The 21576-nt window shown below is 56.4% G+C and overlaps 1 protein-coding gene across 1 annotated transcript in view; it reads left to right on the top strand.

Annotated features, from left to right (window-relative positions):
* Nucleotides 1–517: 517 nt before the first annotated feature.
* PITPNM3 (PITPNM family member 3) overlaps nt 518–21576 on the top strand; it is a 91482-nt gene continuing 70423 nt past the window's right edge. Inside the window, 2 exon segments of the mRNA XM_045526011.1 lie at nt 518–709; nt 17723–17818. Coding sequence (XP_045381967.1) covers nt 619–709; nt 17723–17818 — 187 coding nt within the window. The 5' untranslated portion in view covers nt 518–618.

The raw sequence follows: 21576 nt of genomic DNA, 5'->3' as shown, positions 1-21576 counted from the left end.
AGCTGAGGGCTGCTTAGCAGGGACCTATGGATGGGGTCAAAGCCCCAGAGGGGATGCTGGCCTAAATGTCCGTTGAGGCATCCTCCAGCCCTGTGTGTGCCCCATATTCATAGAGGAGCATATGGGACCCTTGGAGTCAGGACCATCGTTAGCCCAGGGGCAGAATTCTCTGGTGGACCTTTTACCTGGCAGGTGGGTTGGGACAGGGCAGGTGGATGCCTGGCTCCAGATTGTACTGGGCTTTAGCCTTAGCAATTCCTGGGAGGGAAGCAGGGCATCTTCCCCATGGAGGGCTCAGCGGAGGTTGAAAAGTCAGCTGAGGAACAGCCACCCCCTACCCCTATCCAGTGGCAGGGAGCCAGGCAGCTGGTTTGAGGGCATGTTGGGAGCTGCAGAAGGCTGGTCAGACATGTAGGGGCCCACAGACCTGGCCCCACCTGAGTTTGGGAGAGGCCAGTGGTGCCCCGGGGCCTCCCACCAGGGTCCTTACCTCCCAGGCACCACCAAAAAACCCGACTATCTCCTGCCCTGTGTTGGAGCTGCACTGTGGATCCCCGGCTGCCACTAGGAAGAAGTCCTAACCCAAATCTCCCCAGCACCCCGAGGCCTGCTCATAGAATGTCTGCACCCCAGGCGTGGGAAGTGGAGGCATGTACTGCTCAGGGCCAGGCCATGGGCTCCGCAAACCCTGCTGCAGCCCGAATCTCAGGTGGGATTTGCATGTGATTTCCGTGTTCCTTTAAAGTCGCAGGAATCCCTTCTCTTCCGAGGCTGGGTCAGATCCTAGAAATGACCCAGATCCCTTGGAGTGGGGAGTGATGGGGGGTTCCTCTCCTGTCTCTGATCCCAGAGCGACTTCTCTCTAGGCTTCGCGGGAGCCTCCCTGTGTCCCTGTCTTTCTTCCTCTCCCCGCTTGCTCTGTCACTCTCTCCCGGGCCCCCGTCTCCGGGTCTCTAGTCTCCTCTGAATCTCAGAATTTGTCTCTCCCCGTTGGTGTTTCGGCTCTCGGAGTGTCTCTCTCTAGCGCCGCGTCTCTGCGCCCCTGTCTCCCCCTCCACGTCCCCATCTCTGGACCGCAGTGTCTCTGGCTCTGTCTCTGCTCCGCGTCTCGGCGCCGGTCCGGGTCTCTGTCGCCGTCGCCCCTCGGCTGCCGCCCCCCGCGCGCCGCGGTGGCCGCGCGGGCCGGAGCGGAGCGGGCTGGGGCGCGGCGGCCGCGGCCCCGGGCGGGGGTGCGGGCCCGCGGGGGCGGCGTTGGGCGCCTTCCTTCGTCAGTCCCTCCCCGGCGGCGCGGGGGGGCGGCGCGGCCGCCGCTCGGCGCCTTTAAGGGAGCGGGAGGGAGCGGCGAGGCGGCGGCGGCTGCGGTGGCGGCAGCCGAGGCGAGCGGGGCGGGGGCGCGGGGCGCGGCGCTCGGAGTCCGCTCGGGCCGGAGGCGCCGCAGCGGCCGGGGCCGGGCCCGGGAGCCGCGAGGAGCGCGGGCAGCGCAGCCGGAGCCCGCCGCCCGGGACATGGCCAAGGCGGGCCGTGCAGGTGAGGGCGGGCGCCGGGAGGGCAGGGCCGCTGGCCGAGGGGAGGGACCTGCGCGTCCCGAGGAGGGGCCGCCGGCCCAGGTGAGCCCCTCGCGCGGGCGGGCGGAGGTTCCGGGAGGCTGGGAGGGGGCGGTGGCGGGGCCGGCCCCCGGCGCCTGGAGAGGGGGCTTCGCGCGTCCCCGTCCTTCCTGCCAGCCCGGTCACCTCGTGGGACACCGCGTCCCCCTTCCTATGGCCCCGCTGGAGAGGGCTAGGTCTGCGGTGCCCCAGTCCTGTCCCGCTGTTGGGAGCTATTCCCACCCTCCGCAGGCCCCGGGCAGACCCGGGCTCGGGGACCGAAGGGGATGTCCCGCGGCCGCCGCTTCGTCCCACGCCCCCCAACGCAAACCAGGACGCGCCCCCTTGTCCTGCCACTCGCTCTATCCAGGACGCGACAACCGCGCCGCCCCCGCCCCCAGCTCAGTCAGGAGACCCAGATTCCTTCTGAGGAAGGAGGGTGCTCCGCGCTGCGCCCGCTACTGAGCCACCCGCCCCCACCCCCCACCTGACCCTGCGAGGCCGAGCCTCAGGTGCGGAGGTCTGGAGTTGGGGTCCGTGGGCCCTGCCCTCCCCCAGGCGCAGACGGTGTAGCCCGTGGATTGAGGGAGTGGGCATTAGTCATTCGTTCATTCATCCAGCCAGACGTTCATTCATCAGCATCTGCGCTGGGCCCGGCCCGCAGCTGGGCGCTGGGGTCAGGGGGACTCAGGCCCTGTTTGCCACAGGGCCGGTGGTGCCTGGGGAGGCCGGGTGGAAGAGCTGTCCCCACAGGGCTGGCGTACAGTAGGCGGCAGCAAGCCTGGTCTCAGCGGTGCCCCTTGTGAGGCTGGTTTGTGAGAATCCCAACCTGTGACGTTGGCAGGTGCCATGCCAGCCCCCCAGGACCAGGCATGACAGTGGTGGAATGAGCGTGAATTCACCCGCACACACCCTGGGCGTGAATACCACCCCCATGCCCGAAAGCTGCCTGGAACCCTGGGCCGGGTCCCAGTCTCCCAGTGCAGGCAGCGAGCGTGTGATTTAGGTGCCTGAGAAGGTACTCCCGCTCTGTCCCTGAGGAGTCCTGCCAGGGGGGTGCCGGCTGTGTGAGACACAGCAAGTATTCAACACATCTAAACACCCCCTGTCTCACTCCCCTCCCTTCTCCCCTCCTGAGGGAGGCACCAGGAGATGACACCTAGGAGGCTGGAAGAGGCTCCTTGCCTCCCTCCCCCATCCCTCCTGCTGGGGTCCTTACCCACCTCTACTCTGCACAACGGGCTCATAGCAGGGTGTGTGTCGTGTGCACATGCTGTGCTGTGTGTGTGTGCACCTGGACAGCGTGAACACAGGCCACCTCCAGGGCACTGTCATCACGACAGCAGTTAACAGTTAGCAATCGCTGCTCGTCTGGTACCATGTCCTAGGCAGTGTGCTAAGCACTCCACTGTGCAGTGATCCTGGAAGGAAGGAAATGTTACTTTCCCCGTTTTAAAACATCTGGAAACAGATACCCAGAGAAATAGTCCCCTCAAGGTGGCCAAGTGGTTCTTCTGAGCAAAGCCTGGACTCAGAGCCAGGTCTGCTGGACTCTAATGATTTTCTCCATTGCTGTCCTGGTAGGTCATCCCCCTCACCTAATGCAAGTGCCCGTCCCAGCCTGTGGGGCCTTCGATCCCTAGACTGAGAGTCTGCGGGAGCTTGTTCCAGTGACAGGTGGAAAAACGGCCCTGCTCGGAGCATCGATGCCTCGTGCTGTTCTAACATTTTGTTTCTCCTGCTGCAATTTCATGCTTGGCCCTTTCCCTCCAGGCAACACAGATTCCCCTCCTCGGCTGGTCTAACTGTCCAGGCTCCTCTCCCATAATCAGCTGCCACCCCAAGGAGTCTTTTGGGACTGACCCTGCAAGATCTGATTATGCCTCCCTTTCTCAGCTCCTCAGGCTCCTTCGCATTTTGTAAATGTCCTTTCTCTTCTTTAGGCTCCGGAACCTATTGAATTGAAAAGGGCCACACAGTAATGTGTACATGGGAATCACATTTCCCTCACTGGCAAAATCTGTGGGGAATAAATTGGTGAGCTTTAGAAAATAGGGAGCCCTTGGAGATCAGGAGCCCAAGTCTCTCTCTTTACAGCTGGGGAAACTGAGGCCCAAGGAGGGGATGTAACACAGAGGGGTGGCTATTCAGTGCCATCTACCCTGGATGGCAGCAGATGGGCAGGAGTGATCAGGCCTTCACTCTGCGGGCTGACACTGGAATGAAAAGAGGCCGAAGGCCAGGAGTGGAGGCTGTAGGAACCTGGCCTGTGAGTTAGAGGTCTGTTCTAACCCTCTGAGGTGTTCCCTCTAAAAACTGGCCAGTAGATCACCTACTAAGGGAAGAGTTAGAGGATTGGGCCCCAGGGCTGCCATGAAACTTGACTGCAGGTCATTACATTGTGATCTAGTGAATGGCTCCCCTGGAGTTGTGCAGTGTACAGCCTGAGCATGTAGCCATGGCTGTGCCAGCTGTGTCAGACAGGAGCTGAAAGGAGGCAGTGATAGGATTTTCATGCTGCCAGGAAAATCCAGGTATGAGAGAAAATGTAATTAGGTCCCAGAAAGCATGAGATAAATGTGCAGAGGGTGGATCCAAATGGGTTACTACCAGTTCCCAGTCACTGGGGAGATTTCATTCACACAGACAGGAACCATTATGGTCTCCCAATCTAGCCAGTGACAGGAAGGTGGGGACAAGTGGGACAAGGGGAGGATTTAGGAGCTCTACGTAGGAAGTGATAATTTACAGTGCAGAGCTACCCATGGGGCAGAGGAAGCCAGTGAGTGGCTTGAAATAGATGGGCCTTAGAGGCCAGCATAGGTCGAGTAGAAAGGTGGCACAGGGCAGGCTTCTAGGGGAGGGTAATGGCTTGAACAAAGGCGAGGAGGTTGGAAAGGAAGAGGTGTATGTGTAAATGTGGGGGTCTGCTAGGGGCGAGGGTGAGGGTGGGCAGCAGGTGCCCAGGGGTGAAGAAATCTGTTTGGCTGGGGTGGAGGTTCCTAGAGGAGAGCAAAGGGCTAAAAGGTGCTCTGGAGAGCACCGAAATGGGAGTGGCGTGGGGAGATTTGGGTGTTTCGACAGATCCCTCCGGTTGCAATGGTTGCAATGAGGGCTCCTGGGAAGCTGGAGAGAGGCCAGCCCGGCAGAGCTGCCTTTGTAGGGAAGGGTGTGTTCTTGTTCCTGCCAGCCACGCTGCCCCTCCCTTCCTTAGCACTTCCCTGCGGCCCTCCCTCTGCACCCCAGCAGGCGGGCTACCCTGGCACAGTGCAAGGGGGAGGCCCCGGGTCCCCAGGCAGGACAGGAGCAGAGCGGGCAGCCAGGGGGCCTTGGAGCCTCTGAGGCTGAGTTAGGAATGTTTGGTGAGACAGAGCTGAGGCCACAGGGCTGGGTCTTCCAGGCTGGAGGAACCAGTTTATTGCACTCCCAGGTGTTGGCGTCCGCTCAGGGAGCTGGCGTGTATCAAACCTAGTAATTTGAGTCAGTAAAATACTGATCCTACAGTGTCAGATTGGGAGGGGACGCTTCCAGATACTCACCTTCAAAACCCTCATTAACGAGGGGACACTGAGGCCCGAGGAGGGATAGGTATTTGCCCAGCATCACAGAAAAACGAGATGGCAGAGCCTGGGTTTCCAGAGCCCTGGTTTGGACCTTGCTCTGCTGAGTCGGCCTCCTTCTGGGGTCCTCCTGGAGGTGCACGTGTGCCCTCACAGCGTCCCAGAGGCAGCCCTGCTCCTGGACCCTTGCTCTGTGCCTCTCAGGGGCGGGGGCCAGTGGCTGGATCTCTCAGAGGAGGGAACATTTGGAAGCTTGGAAAAGGGACCAGAGCTGGGATTCTTAAGACTTTGGGGGGGTGCCAGGGGATTTGAGGCACGAGTCTGAGAAACTCACAGGCCCAGGGTACCAGGATTGCTTTGCTATCTATCTTGGGAAGGACATTGCATTCTGCAAGGAGATTGTAAACTCACCTTCTCTGGTCCCCAGCAGGAAGGCTAGGGGCAAATTAGACACCGGTGTCCAGACTCCAGGCTTCCTAAATGCTTTCCTGGACTTCTCTGCAGTCTCTGCCGTGCTGGAGCTTGGGCATGTCTCATGTTCCCATGCAAATACGCCAGCCCCTGTGGAATTACCTGTCACGGCAGCAGACCCAGTAGGCCCCAGCTTGAGACCCTTTGCTGCCTCATAGTTCTGGCTGTGGTGTCATTGCATGAGCCAAGGGTGGTGCAGCTCAGAGATCCTACCTCAAGGCATGTGACCTTGCCTGGAACCCCTTATTCCTCATTGGAGGCCCCTGTGACTTGGCCTGTGTTTGGGAGCCCAGTGGTGGGACACAGAATGTGAGGACATGGCTAGACCCTCCCCACCTTCCCTTGCCTGGGCCATGACTGCATCATGCTGGCCAGAAGGTGTGACATTTTCTCACCTGCATCTTACTGTGTTGTGATGTTTTGAGGCTGGAAGAGGCTTGGCGATTTTCCATTCCCACCTGTTCATAATGAAGGTTGGAAGACTGAGACCAGAAAGGCAAAGGGTCCTTCTCCAAGGTCTGGCATAGTTTCTCCTTCAAGGACAAAGACTGTGAACTTCTGGACTTTGGGGATTGAGGACTTCCTGGTAGGACCCAGCTGCCTTCCAGGAATTCTCTGAGATTCTAGGCTTGGTTGAGGGATGACAAGATCAGGGGTTAGGCTGGGCGTAGTGGCTCACACCTATAATTCTAGCACTCTGGGAGGCCGAGGTGGGAGGATCACTTGAGGTCAGGAGTTCAAGACCAGCCTGAGCAAGAGTGAGACCCCATCTCTACTAAAAATAGAAAAAATTAACCAGGTGTGGTGGCACGTGTCTGTAGTCCCAGCTACTCAGGAGGCTGAGGCAGGAGGATTGCTTAAGCCTAGGAGTTTGAGGTTAGGCTGATGGCTTTGCACTCTAGCCTGGCAACACAGAGAGACTCTGTCTCAAAAAGAAGAAGAAAAAAAAAAAAAAGATCAGGGGTTGGCATCCTGGGAACAATCTGGTTTTTCTTACAGCAGCCTTCAACGTGCTTTCCTATCCAATGGCTTGACAGCATCTCCTTGAGGTAGGGCCAATGTTATTCCCATTTTATAGATGAGAAAACTGAGGCACAGAAGGGTTACGTGGCTAGTTCTAGAATCACATGTAAAGTTAGAAGCAAAGCTGGAATTAGAAATTAGGTCTCTTCTGCTCTTGGAGTCAACATTCCTAGGAGTTAAACTGTCTAACAAAGCAGTGCCCTCGCTGTGGCACTGGTTGACTTTGCACTGCCCCCTCTGGGCCTCAATTTCCTCATCTGTAAAAGGGAAAGGGAGGAAGAGTCTGGGGGTCAGAACGAGCTTCAACTTCTTTCCAGCTACAACACTCTCTTTCTTCTTTCCTGGCCTCCCTCCCTGCAGGCTTTACTGTGCCCTCATGGGGCCTCGCCTGCTCCCAACTCTCACCTTGCACTGATCCTCCCAGATGGTGGCTGAGGACAGGGAAATATCTGGGGAGCTGAGGACTTGGATGTAGAGAGCATTTGTCTCCTTGGGGGTCCGGAGCCCCAGCCCATCAGCAGATCTGCAGGCAGGAGCCCCGTGGAAGGGGGGCGGCCGGGGTGGGAGGGGGAGGAGAGAACGCATAACAAACGAGTTTGGAAATCAAATGGGATCTGAGCTCCCCACCCACTCCCTTAAATCTCTCTGTCTTTTAAAATTCTTGTTTTCTAAAGAGAAAGAAAATGCTAAATTGCACCCCCTTTTGCAAACGGAATGGGAGCCTTAGTGAGTCACTCCGGAGGTAAATGCCACCTCCAGGGTCCCACGTGAGCCTGTGGAGGCCTGCACAGCTGTGTGGCCACCAGCCCCCACCGGGTACTTGTGTGGGGAGGGTGGACAGGGGGCGGGAGTCTCCTGCCTGTCCCAGGCTCAGCCTCCAGCCCGTCCCCGGGTTGCACCTGTGAGGCTCACACATACGTGGGGCCACTGCTCCGGCGGAGGCCAGGCTGGGGGCCTGTGTGGCTGAGGTCGGGGCTCAGTCTGAGGCTGGGGATGGGTGCAGGGTGTGGCACGTTGGGTCTCTGTCCGTGGCTGGAGTCAGCATAGTGTGGGTGAACTCCGAGCTCCAAGGGGGTGTATTCTGTGTGGCCGGGGCTGGCGGGGGCAGGTGGGGGTTGCCTCTGCCTCTGGAAACCAGAGTTCTCAGCTGCCAGGCCGCTCTCTCCAGGCGTGTTGGTGAGGCTCTTCTCCAGGGCTGGGAGTGGTGGGAGTCTCCGCTCTGTTTGGGAGGGTCGGCCTGTCTGTTATCAGACCCGGAGCACGAGAGGCCGGAGAGGAGGTGCCCCTCTTCCCAGATGACCCGTTATTCTGGAAGGAGGGGAAGTAGCCGTCTGTTAGCCGGGATGCCAAACAAGGGTTGGAGGCAAAAATAGAAACGCGCTGGGCTCTGTCTGGGAGGGGCCCTGAGTTCTGGTGGATCTGAGAGGCTTCTTCTGAGCCGTCTGCTGCTGACGCTGTGTTTGCTCGGCTCTGGGTATTTGCAGAGCACGTCACGTCCTGCACTCCTGCCCTCCTCGGGGAGAGACCTAGGTGTGCGGGATGCGGGACCGTGCGCTCGCAGGGCTGCCGCTGGAAGGCTTGTTCTAGGAGTCTCTTTCAGAAATTCTGAGTATCTGTGGCTGCTTGTCGCCCATGCACCTTTGACCTTTTCTGGATTGTTCTGGATTGGTGCAGATCACCACCCTCCTTGCTCAAAGCTGCCTTTGGCCCTGCTGTAGCCCCTGTGGCTTCCTCCTCTTCCCCTTTCTCCTACTCTTGCTCCTTGTCCCAGCTGAGCAACTCCGGAATCATCCCTTGTGGTAAAAAGAGCTATTTTCAGCCTCCCCATTACTGCCCAGCGTGTGGGGGGTGTTTATCCCCTGCCACCGGTTTTGTTTCCTTCTTGTATAGTAGAATCTGGAGCTGGAGTGAGAGCATTATCCAGCCCTGCCTCCGGGGCTCTGGCTGGAAATTCCTGGCACTGTGATTTGGCACCAAAGGGAGGGGCCTGGGGGCAGAGGCAGCCCCGGGCCACATCCTTGCTCAATAGCAATCCCGGAGTGGCAGGTGGTACAAATGCAATTGCCTGTGTGGGGTGACACTGGCCCTTGCTGGTGGGGGCTTTGGAGCTGCCCCCCTCCTACTGTTTGCTTTAGGATGATGGTAGCCTTTGATGCGCTTACCAAAAAGCTGTCCCTGTCCGTGAGGCAGTGGTCTTTGAAGAGCCCCCAGCATCCTCTGAGGAGTCTGTGATTCCAAACTGGCCTCACGGTCACCTGGTTTGGTGCCTAGATCTTGAGCTTCTGTTCTCAGCTCCCTGCAAGGGGGTCCTGGGAGGCTTGGAAGGAATGCCTTCCTCTGTCCCGTCATCTGGACTGTTCCCGTCCTTCCCCAGCCCTGCCGCCCTCCTGAGGAGCCTGCAGGTGGCAGAGCCTGTCAGTGGCACGGTGGCAGGTGCCATGGAAGCTCCTCTCAGAGGGAGGAGAGAGCCTCCTCCTTATGGAGCAAGAGTCTGGCGGGACATGGGGGGACATCTGGGCCTTCAGAGAATTGTTCCAAATAACTCCGAACTGTTGGGAGCCTAATTGGCAGAGCAAACGAAAGTACAATAGATAGCCAAAGCTATTAATCACTAATTATCTCCTAAATAAGGTAATTAATGGGTATTTAAATGGCATATTTATGACATACCAGCAGGTCTTCAAAAAGCACATCTTTTCCAAAGCAACTGGTTTGGCCAATTGTGCCCTGCTTGCAGACTGGGGCTCTAACCCCCACCCCCGCCCCTCCCCCAGAAACAGGCGGGGTGGCGGCAGGCAAGTCGTTCACTTCTCTGAGCTGCAGTTTTCCCATCTGTCAGCAGGGATCGGAAGCCTTTCCTTCCTAACCTCCCTGGACTGTCGTGAAGATGACAGGCAGGGAGGGCCATGGAAGTCCTAGGCGGCAGAATGCGACGCTGTACAGAATTTGGAGTGTTAGCTGTAAGAATATCCTTAAAGTTATTCGATATAGCCCCTTGCTTGTGCCGGGTACCATCTGTGGCCAGGATCGGGGGCCGGTCTGTGACAGACCGTGTTGCTTGGTCCGTGACTGGGTCAAAGCTCCGTTTGTAGCTGGCTCTGTGGTCAGATTCACGGTGTGGTTTGTGACTGGGGTTGTGGCCTGGTCTGTGGCCAGGGCTGTGACTCAATCTGCGGCCAAGCGTCAAGGGCTGTGGTTGAGGAGAAGGTCTGGGCCGTGGCTAGTCTCGGGACCTGAGTGGTCTCAGGATGGCCCTGTCGCCTGAAGTCTCAGCCGCGATCCTGGAGTGCGCGGCTCACGGGACTGACTGACCTGCCTGCAGGCGGGTTCCTTCCCGGGCCTTCCAGATGCTGTGTACCCCAGCACATAGGCCCTTCCAGGCTCCTGGTGTGTCCCCTGAAACAGCCCAGCACACAAGCTCATCAGTGGCACATATAGCAGTTTGGGAGATAGTTAGGACATGTTTCTATAGCAACCAACCCCCAACCAGCACCGGTTTCTTTCAATAATGCCTTTTTCTGGAAGCAGCTTCTCCTGGCCTTGCCCCTCCCTGGGTGGCTCCACAGCCCCTTCAAGGCTGGGTAGGGGCTGGCTGGCCCCGGACTGGTCTGGTCCCCAAACTCACCCTGACCCAGAGGAAGCCTAAGGACATGCCCTTTGAGAGGGTGCCTTCCTGAGATCTCCCCTGTGCTGGGCTGCACTAAGCACAGCAAGAGCCTTCTCTGTGCCCTGCCCTTTGCTGGGAGAGGCTACAGATCTGGGTTCCTACCAGGCATCTGCCCAGGGGAACCCACACCCCGGCAGGGCAGGCAGATGTCAGCCCAGCCTGCACAAGGGTGTTCTGATGGCCGCAGACACTGGATTTATGGGAGCACAGAGGAGGCATCCAGCCCAGCCTCGGGGGTCAAGGAAGGCTTCCAGCTGATTCTTCAGGAGTGAATGGGAATTGGGGGTGGGGCGGGGGGATGGAGGACAGTCCAGGTGTCAGGACCTGCAGGAGCAAAGGCCTGGAGAGGAAGAACGTGGTGTGGAAGGCTTCCCAGTGGACGAGCTGCTGGAGCCCACGCTGGTGGGAGGAGAGGCTAGAAGGAGAGCGGCCCTGGCCCGAGGGAGCTCAGGTGTGGAGGCAGATGAGGCACAGCTCAGGGAGCAGAGGAGAGAGGGGTCTGCCACTTGAGCGTGGGTGGGGCCAGGCACCTCCTGCCTTCAGGTGGAGGAGAAGGGCCTGCCCTTGGACGCTTCCACTTGTGAAAGAACTAAAGAAAAGTCCTTGGATAATCACGATTTATTATTTTATTTAGCCCTTTTATAGCACAGATGGAGTGCCAGTAACTGTGCTAAACCTTTTTCAAATATTCATTCATTTAATCCTCATTGCAACACTGTGTAAGTATGATTATTACCCCCATTTTACAGAGGAGGAAACTGAGGCACAGATGGTTTAGTACCATTTACTAAGATCACTGTTTGGTAAGTGGCAGGACTGGGATTGGAACCAGCCCAAATGGGAGTGGGACAGTGGTTCCCTCAAGGGAGGAGGAGGCAGGAGGAGGTGGCTTTCAGAGTCACCGCCTGTGTGTGAGAGACTCTCTGAAGTCTGCACTCCACACTCTGCATTAGGACCCCAGGGCCCCCAGGGCAGAGTGTGAGTCTAAGAGTGTGTGTGTGTGGCCACGTGAGCCATGTGTGTGCTCGGGCTTCACATGTCCCAGGGGGCTCTCACTGCCCACGGGAGGTCCCAGGGCTGATTCGTTCAGCCACGTTGATTGCCAGGAGTGAGACCCCAGGTGCTCATGGCTTGAGCCCGACGGGCATTGCCAGGCCGTGGTTTCAGACGCAGCCGTGGGCAGGGCTGGGCATGGACTCTGAGGCACAGACAGGGGCCAGCAGGCCAGGAGGTGCAGGGGCCGGCCCAGCGCTTTGCATCTACCACGGCCACACTCGGAGGCACTTGTTCCTCCCTGGAGGTCTAGAAATTGCATGTGTTATTCACACAGCCCCAGAGCCATGGCTGCCAGCAGATGCCCATATCCCCTCCTTTGCCCTGATGAGCCGGGCTCCTTACTCTTGAGGAGCAAGTTCTAGATCCAGCTTCTCCTGGAAATGGCTTGATTGTTTTGGCCTGCCTCTCTCCCTCCCTCCTGCCCTGTCTCAGCCTGGCCAACCCTGCCCACCCTCCCTTTAAGGCTCAGCTGGGGTCTCCCTGCCCCAGGAAGCCTCCGGGCCCCTCCAGCCTTCAGGGGTCTCTGCCTCTGGGAGGTGGGGTCTGCACTTGCCGGGGGCTGCCCATGGACACAGGTGAGGCGGTGCAGGCCTGTGCGATCCCAAGGGCGGGGGCTGTTCCGGTTCATCTCTGTCCCCCACTCCTTCCTCCTGGCCCAGGAAGAGTAGGCCAACGCCTTCATCCCTCACCTCGCTGCGCCAGGGCTTTCCTGGCCGTGGAACGTCTTTCTCTTCAGACAGGCTCCTGCGCGCAGGGCTGCGTCTCCCTTCAGGTGGGGATTTTGCCCTCAGGCTGGGGCTGCCCTGGGGGCCCCGGCATAGGGCAGGACACTCACAGAAGGCTCCTGTCTGTCTGCCTGTCTGCATGTCCCTGTGTCCCTGGGAGCCAGGGCTGAGATGGGGAACGTGGGGGGTGGAGCTGATGATCTGCACCCATGCTGGGGACACCCAGGCTGGTGACCAGGCCTAGAAGACCATGTGTACCCGAGGTGCGTAGACAGGCCCAGAGAGGGAGGGGTGGCTCCCAGCAGCCCTTCCCATGGCAGGGCCCAGCTTGGAGCTGTGCCGGCATTGCTGGGGCGAAGGGTCATTTGCTTCTCTCTGGATTGCTAGGGGAAGGTTTGGGACATCCTTCTCTTTAATCCTGATTTGGGGTTTTAAGTAAATATGGAGGACACAGAAGGACTTCCTTGGGGAGGGCTCCTGGCAGCTGTCTCGAAGCCCCCCAGGTGGGCTTTCCCTGCCTCAATCCTTGCTCCTGTAGCTGTCAAGGGTCACCTCTCCCAAGTGCCAGGCCATGGGCCGGACACTTTGGTGGCTGATATCATTTAAATCTCCTGACTGTGAGGGAAGGGTTATGATACCCATTTTACAGTTGAGAAAAGCGAGGCTCAGAGAAGTTAACTTGCCTCATGTCATAGGCTAGTTAGCGGTGGCCCTGAACCAAGGCTTGCGCTGCTCCAAGGCCCATGGTGCTCTAACCTGTCTGCTAAATTTGCACCCATGGCTGGAGCTAGTCTGCATTCACCTGTGAAGGAGGGAGGGAGAGAGAGGGAGTGAAAGAGAACGAGAGAGTGAGAGAATATCTGAGGTCACACTGCATGAATATGTCTTAGGAAGAGTCTTAGCCGGGGGAGTGGTGGGTTGGGAAGCTCACGCTGTCCAAGGAATGCAGACACACACGCACACGCACGGCCATGCAGACACAGCGACAGATGCCTGGCTAATACTAGACACCTCTATATAGGAATGTAGACACCCATTTAGATTTTCCCACAGACACGAGGGTACCCAGACACTGCTTTGTAGACCTGGTGGGCAGATGGTTCTAGAACTGGGACAGCTGAACCCCCACGGCTGAGGCCCCCGTGAGGAGTGGGGGGCAGGCCTCTGGCCCCTTGCCCAGCTAGCCAGCTGCATGTGGAAGGGTTGTTGTTGGCCAAGAGAGCAGGCGGTGGAGAGAGGGGAAGAGTGGGCCCCCGTCCCGAGCTCTTCTGCAGAGCAGCCCGGCCTGGTGGTCCTGAGCTCAAATGCTGCAGTTGGATCTGGTTCAAATCCTGCCTCCATCGCTTACCAACGTTATGCCCTGGAGCAAACGCTTTCACATCTCTGAGCCTCTGTTTCCTCAGCTGTAAGGGGGATTCATTACACCCACTCCGCTGGGAAGGCTTTAGATAAGACCTGGATATGTAGATGGTGTCTGGCAAGCAGCTAGCAGATTGTGTGGCACGTGTGCGCACTTAGCAGATCATTTGTATTCATTCACTTGTTTGTCACACACTTCCTGGCCCCTTTCCACGTACTGGACCCAGAAAATGCAGAGAAATGTAGCAGGGACCCGCCTCAAGGAGGCTGTGCTGCTGGGCCTTTGCCCTGAACATTCTGGGGTCATCATGCCCACCTGCTCTGACTCTCAGGCACCTGTGTGGCCTCGGCACACCTGACCCACAGCCCTCTCCCCCGGGAGACTTTCTGAGCCTCTTGGGCATCTGCACTCCTCTCTTCTTGAAGTTTGCAGGTGATAGACACTGGGTGGTGGGAGGAAACTTATAACCCACTTGTTGCAAGCTTCCCTCCATGACAGGTGTGGCTCCATTTCCTCTGTCACTTCCTCTCATTCCTGTCTCCTTCCGTCATTGGCTCCAGCCACGTAGGTTTCTTTCTGACCCTCGGATATACCAAGCTCATGTGCAGATTTGCCCATGCACTTCCTGCATCCAAGAAGGCTCTTACCCGCACATTCTGCCCTGTCCATAGCACATGTATGTGCATGAGCTCTCATGCATGTGTGCCAACACACACACACACACACACACACACACACACACACACACACACACACACACACACACACTTAGCACCGCTGGCTCTTTCTCATCATTCACACCTCAGCTCACCTGATACCTTTTCAGAAAAGTCTTCCCCTCTGACCCCTCCTGAGACACTCTGTCCATTGCTCAATTCCTTCTTTGAAATGTTGCTGTTTGCTAAAAAATCTGCATGCTGGGGGAGAGATGAAGGGAGCAACTCCCATCAGATGTCAGCTGATGGCTGCTGCTTAACATATTCATTTTATAGGTTCTTTTTAAAATACAGGTGTGTGTGACTGAGGTTTCTTCCACCCCAACACCTTTCCAGAAGTTGTTTTGGGCAGGCCCTGCCTGAAGGGAGGGAAGACCTTGTATCACCTTTAAACAAACTTAACAGTATACATTTAAAAACCAATGTAGGCTGGCACGGTGGTGCATGCCGGTAGTCCCTGCTACTCGGGAGGCTGAAGCAGGAGGATCGCTGGAGCCCAGGAGTTGGAGGCTACTGTGAGCTACAATGATGCCACTGTACCGTAGCCTGGGTGACAGAGTAAGACCTTGTCTCAAAAATAAAATAAAATAAAATATCCAATGCAGGTGTGCATTTTGAAAGCAAGGAGAATGCTAGCAAATAAGATAAAACGTACATTTGAAAAGAAATTCAAATATATATTCTGACCACAAAGGAAAGTCACAGTGATAAGATAAAGGATTCATCTGAAAGGAGCGTCACCTATGAATTTGAGGAGAAAGAGATGCCGAGTTGGTCCAGTATTTGCAGCTGGAATAGCTGACAAAGTTCTTTTGATAACTGAGGCTGGTTCCCTCCTCCTGCTCCCTCTGTGGACTTACGGATCCACATGCTCAAGCCGTCTGTTCTTTAGGCCGCAGTTACACTGTAAGAGACAGAGGAAGGAGGACGTGGTGGGGTAGGAGGGAAGAGGTTTTACGCTGCAATTGTCTTTGTTGTTTGCCTGATCTGGGTCGGCATTCCCTCTCCACCTGCACAATGAGAGCTTTGTGAGAGCCCCAGCACCCAGCACCTGGGGAACGGGAAGCCCCCTTTGATGCCCTCCAGTCCCCTCCTTTCCTGCCCAGCCCTGGCTGGGAGAACTTGCTTCCTCAGAGGGAGAGAACTGGCCTTCCTGCAGCCTTCCCCTCTGCCTGGTCCTGCCCCCGGACTCCCACACGTGAGTTACCAGAGGGACTGTCCCTGCCTGTGCACTTGGAATGTGTATGGTACATGCATGAGGCCACCACACACGGGGGCCTCTTGCTGAGCCCTTGCAAGAAGTTCAGGCTCAGGAACCAAATAGATCCAGATAAATCTTCAGACGACTCCATTGTTAGGCAAACTTGCTGCTGACTTACCAAAACTCAGGAGCCGAATAGATGAGGATGATATGACTTTCCTGACTAGTCAAATTCTAGCATCTTAGGAGTGGAGTAGATCTGGATAGCAAGGGATATTTGTATGTTAATATAGTATGTTAATATAGCCTAGGCTAACACAGTTTTTAGACCTTTAGTATCTGTTGATCGAGAAAAGATAGAAAGTTAATGTAATTCAGGAAGAATTTTAAGGAATTGTATGTTTTGAATCACAGAAAGCTCCACATACATTTGATTTATACCTCAGTATTCTTTTGTGCAATTGGAAACAGTATTGTTTTTGCATTTTGAAGTCTCAGTTGCTCACTGTTAGCATATGGGAATACAACTGACTTCTGCATGTTGACTCATGTCCTGCTATCTTACTATATTGAGTTATTAGTTCCAGTAGATTTTTAAAAATAGATTTTATAGAGTTTTTATTTTCTACATGGACAATCATGTCTTTGTCTGAGAATAAAGACAGTTTTATTTCTTCCTTTTCCATCTGTATATCTTTCATTTCTTTTTCTTATCTTATTGCGCTAGCTGGAACTTCCTCCACATGCATTTAGAAAATTGTCCCATATCCACGTTAGAAATACACAGCTATGAGGCCGGGCGCGGTGGCTCACGCCTGTAATCCTAGGACTCTGGGAGGCCAAGGCGGGAGGACCACTTGAGGTCAGGAGTTCAAGACCAGCCTGAGCAAGAGCGAGACCCCGTCTCTACTAAAAATAGAAAGAAATTATATGGACAACTAAAAATATATATACAAAAAATTAGCCAGGCATGGTGGTGCATGCCTGTAGTCCCAGCTACTTGGGAGGCTGAGGCAGGAGGATTACTTGAGCCCAGGAGTTTGAGGTTGCTGTGAGCTAGGCTGATGCCATGGCACTCTAGCCCGGGCAACAGAGTGAGACTCTGTCTCAAAAAAAGAAAAAAAAAAGAGAAATACACAGCTATGGTGTATCTGGGTTCTTGACCCTCTTGCAATAAATCAGGGCCCAAGAGTGGGACATTACTGAGCCAGCCTGTCATGCCGGTGGTGGGGGGACAGGGGATCAGCAGCTTAGAGGACCCCCATGGGGAGAGGGGGGCAGACCGAGCTTTGCACGTAGAGGTGACTATCGGGTTGGTGCTCCCTGCAGCCTCTGTCCTTTCTGAGTTTCAGAGCGTGCTTCTTGCTGAGTTCCAAGCTGTGGAGCACAAGCTGGGTGTTTCTTTGGGAGTGTGCGGTGGGTGAGGCCAGAGCCGGCAACAGGCAGGAGGGCTGCATCCCTGGGGACCTGGGCTGGCCTCTGCCTTCAGGAACGGTTTATGCTCTGGGACCTGGGCAAGGGACAGTGCCAGCATGCTGCAGGGTGGCAGGGTGTGGCAAACTGGGGCTGCCCCAGGTTCTCTAAGGATTGCATCCCCAGGTTTCCCTGGCGTAGCTGGGAGGATGTCCCCTTCTTGCTTATTGACAGGTACCGTGTGCCACGTGGGCTCCTCAAATAGCTGTCGAGTTGAAGAGTTTCAAGGGACAATCTCTGCCAGGTTTCTCATTCAACAGATGGAGAAACTGAGGCAGGGCCATTGCTGATACAAGAACCCAGGTCTCTCTGTGGACAGGACATGTGTGCCTGGTGGCCAGGGCCAGTGCAATGTGCCCAGAAGTGTGTCATTTCTGGGCAGAAGTGTTTAAGACTGGGTGTGATTTTCTGTGCTTTTCTCCCTCTGCTTGGGCAGACCTTGAAGTTTCATTTTGAGATGGTGACATCATAAGGTGGTGGTGCCTTTGTGTGACTGTGATGAACAGATCCCCCTTCCAAACTGTGTGTGAGCGAGAAATAAACCATTGCCATTTTAAGCAGCTGAGATCATTTGTTAACACAGCAAATCTTACACTGTGCTGACTGATGCACTGCTTGGCGGAGTCTCTTGGCAAAGCCACCTTGGCAAAGTCTCTTAGCTACATCCAACCTCAGTTTCAGTATGTGCACAATGGGCACACTCAAGCCTGCCCTGCTGAGCTTTCTCAGAGAGGTTTTTGGGGCTTAACCAAAGCTCAGGGGAGGGAGGGCTCTGTGAAGTCTGAGGCTTTGAAGGGAGAGGGCACACACGTGCAGGGTCTGGGGTCACCTCCCTCATACTGGAACGTCGTCTCAGGCTTGGCTAACGGATGTGTTCCCTTTGGCAGGTGGCCCTCCCCCGGGCGGCGGTGCCCCCTGGCACCTTCGAAATGTCCTCAGCGACTCAGTGGAGAGCTCAGATGATGAATTCTTTGATGCTAGAGGTGAGTCACATCCCTGGCTCGGCGCCCTTCCTAGAAGCCCCACTAGCATCCCTCCCTCTCTGTAGTCCTACACTCCACACATGCCCCTCCTGGGAGTGTCCTGAGAGCAGGGGCTCAGCACTCAGCGTTCACTCTTTGAAATAGTTGCTGCACCCCTAACACGTGCCAGGCACTACGCTAGACGCCGGGGGTGCGGCAGAGAGAGACAGACAGCAAACAGTGACCTGGGAAAATACAATTGCAAGTGGGGAATGGTGCCTTCAAGTAGAAAGTACCAGATGTTACAAGGAGAACGGTGAGGGGCACCTGATGTAGCGTGGGCAGGGATGTCGTTAGCATCCTCTCTGCAGAGCTGAGAGGTAGGAGCTGGAGGTGAAGAGAGACAGCAGGTGTGATGGCCCCGAAGCAAGAAAGACTGGGGGACATTCCAGGAATGTTCCAGGAAGGCCCACGTGTTAGAGGGGTGAGCTGGGGGGAGGGGAGTGAGAGATGAGGCTGCAGGGGCTGCACCTGTGACTCCGTACCTGACTTCAGATCAGCCTCACAGATGCAAGGAGTGTGGGAAAGCTGATTGCCGATGTCTGGGTGGGAGACTAGGGAGCGGAGGGAATCACCCCTGCATCGCGGCGTGGCTAGCCTGCGAGGCATAGCAAGGGGCGCCATTCAAGCTGGGATTGAAGAAAGGGGCAGCAAGTGGGGTGGGCATTCCAGGCGGAGAGATCAGCCCGAGCAAAGGCTCAGGGGCATGAGTACGCAGGCAGGTGTGGGGCACCGGAAGGGGGAGTCCATCTGCAGCCAGGGAGAGAAGATCCTTACCAGCCATGCTCAGCTGGGTGGGCGGGGTCGGGGAGAAGCACCGATGGCCCGTTCCCCAGCCCAGGAGGGTCCCCCGTGCCCACCCAGCCTGCTTGGCCCCACTCTGGGAAGTCACCACATTTAGGGTGTTAACTTACTCCTGAGACTGGGCTGGCTTTGAAATGCCTGGCACGTCACCACATTTAGGGTGTTAACTTACTCCTGAGACTGGGCTGGCTTTGAAATGCCTGGCACATGGGGTCTTCAAAGAGAAACAGACTATGTGCCGGGGAGACATCTGGCAGGACACTTGGGATGTGGTCTCAGCCACACCATTGACTTGTTCTGTGACCTTGGCAGGTCGTTCACTTTCTCTGGGCCTTAGTTTCTCCACCCCATCAGCCCTGTGCCTTCAAAAATGGAGATACCCAGTTCGGGTGACTTTCAGGGCTGGGAGCTGGGGAGCTGTCCTGGCTCTGGGTGGAGAACCCCCTTCCCGGTGCCAGCCCTGAACCAGCCCATGAGGGACCTGTCTCCCACTGGCGTCTGATTGGCGTGGCTGCCGGGGCCAAGTTTCTCCATGGCAACGAACTCACAGTGTGACAACAGCGGCTTGAGCATTTTGATGCTTAGACTTTTATTTAAAATGATTTTGCAGTTCATCAGGGCTCAGTGTTCTCACCTGATGATGGCAGCTTGCTTTGGGAGATGTCTGTGAGTGGCACGAGGGTCAGCTCTGTCCCTCGGGGCCCTGCTCACCGGCTTTTCCTGCAAGGAGCTGTGGATACTTCCCGCTCCCCTCCCTGCTGGCTGCTGCTCCCTCAGCCCCACTCAGCCGCCTCTGTCCTCTCCTCCCTGACCTCCCCTCTCTTTCTGCAGTAACTGGAGCCTCCCGCTCCCCCTCGTTGGTGGCCTTGCTTTGTCTTCCCTTCTTTTTTTTCCTCATCGCCGCCTTTTCTTCTCTCTGCTCTCCCAGGCTGTCCCCTTCTTCCCTGCCTTCCACCTCTCTGCACCCCAGAGGACCTCTTGTCTCCGCAGTCTCCCTCCATCCCACCTCTCCCAGAGCCTCTCTACCCCTAAGCACACGATCACCCCAGCAGCGGCCGTGGCCACTTTAGTTCTGGTTTGCCAACCCCTGACCTCTCCTCTACTCCACGTAGCCGCCCTGGACAAGGGGCCCTGCGTGTGTCCTTGGCTCGAGGCAGTAGGAAGCGAAGCCATCCTTTTTCTCTCTCTCAGGAACCGGCTCGACCCAGCCGGCACTCTGTGTCCGGGGCCAGGCCATGGGCGTCCGGGTTCTTGAGCATCCCTCGAAGGGCCACTTCCCTGCCCTCTGTTCTCTGGCCCAGGCTGAGCCCCAACCTGGCCTTGGGTGTGGTTTCCGTCCTCTGCTCAGGCAGGGCCCTGCCCGCTGTTGCTCCCACAGTTCCAACTCTAGTGTTGTGGAGCCAACGCCAACTCTGGCCCCACTGGGTTTCCCCGAGAGCCCCTCGGATAACTCCTTGGCTACCATGAACGTCCGGTCCAGTGGTTGCTCCGCGTGTGGTGTCCACAGGTGACCCTGTCTGCGTGTCCCTACAGAGACCAGCTGAGCGCTGGCAGCCCACTCTGGGCTTCATGCTGCCTGGGTGTGGCATAGCCTCGTGGCCGCCTGGGCGTCCTTCTGTCCCTGAGAGCTCCCGGGAATGTGCCTCCTCTTCTGCCTGTAACTCCCGTTATAACCCCCACACCCCTGCCCACCCAACCGATAGAGAAACGACCAGAGGAACAAGAAACCAATGGGCATTTAGCCTGGAAGGCTCCGCATTGCTGGGTGTCAGCACTGAACAGGCCCTGGGAACATTATGCCCTCCTCCTCCTCAATGCACTGATGGGGAAACTGAGGCCACAGCATGGAAAGGACCTCCCAAGATCACACATCAAGGTGGGAGTGGAGGGGCTGGAACCCAGGAGTTTAGTGTTCAGGTAGTTCCTTTTCCTTTGAATTGTCACTGACATTGGGGTCTTCCTGCCTCCCTTGTGGCCATCAGTGCCAGCCCATCGGCCCAGCACCAGGTGTATCTGGAGGGATGAGAGGTCCTCAGAGCTTATGGTCAGAGAACAAGAGGGGAGACTGTTAGGGTCTGGGGGCTCTGGTTGTATATGTAAGGCATGGGCAGAGCTAGGGAACAGTCCAGCAGGAGTATGGTGCTCTTGGGGTCTGTAACAACTCCTGGGCAGGACGCCAGCTCCCTGGGCAGAGGCAGCCGGCCTGTGCCCTGGGGCGCCTGGTGCCTCTGAATGGATGCTGCAGGGTGGGCTCTGGGGTCCAGGCTCCCAGATTCGAGAGAAGTGCTACTCCCTCTCCTGTCCATGGGGCCCCCTCCCAGCTCCGCTGAGGTTGGAAGCTGCAGAGTGAGGGAGAACCCCGGGTGGCCAAGAGGAGATGAGGCCTCAAACCCAGACCAAGCCAGAGCTGGAAGGGCCCTCAAAGACTTTGAGTCAAATACCCCTCGCCCATTTTACAAACTGGGAAACTGAGTCCAGGGAAACTTATTCAGGGCCACACAAAGAGGCAGAGCAGGAGTTAGAGTTCAGCCTCAGTGGTTCCCTCTTTCAACAAGTATTCATTGAGCGTCTGCCCATTAAGTGCCAGGCACTATTCCAGGTGTAGGGAGCCCAGAGGAGCAAGCAGGCTCTGTCTCAGCCTCACGGAGCTTCCAGCTTAGTGGCGGTGGGTGGGGAGTGGGAAGACGAGCAAATACAATCATGTGCAAACAAATAAATTATACTGAGAATTACTGTAAGCAAAATAACAAAATTACCATAAACAAAATAAAGGAACAGACACTTCACCTAGGAAGATATACGAATAGCAAATAAGCACATGAAAAGATGCCCTGCATCATTAGTCATTAGAGAAATGCAAATTAAAGCTGCAATAACATACCCCTACATACTATTAGCATGGCTAATTAGAATGG

This window comes from Lemur catta, chromosome 15, assembly GCF_020740605.2.
Source record: "Lemur catta isolate mLemCat1 chromosome 15, mLemCat1.pri, whole genome shotgun sequence".
Lineage (NCBI taxonomy): Eukaryota > Metazoa > Chordata > Mammalia > Primates > Lemuridae > Lemur > Lemur catta.
This window is presented reverse-complemented; position numbering and strand designations above follow the sequence as displayed.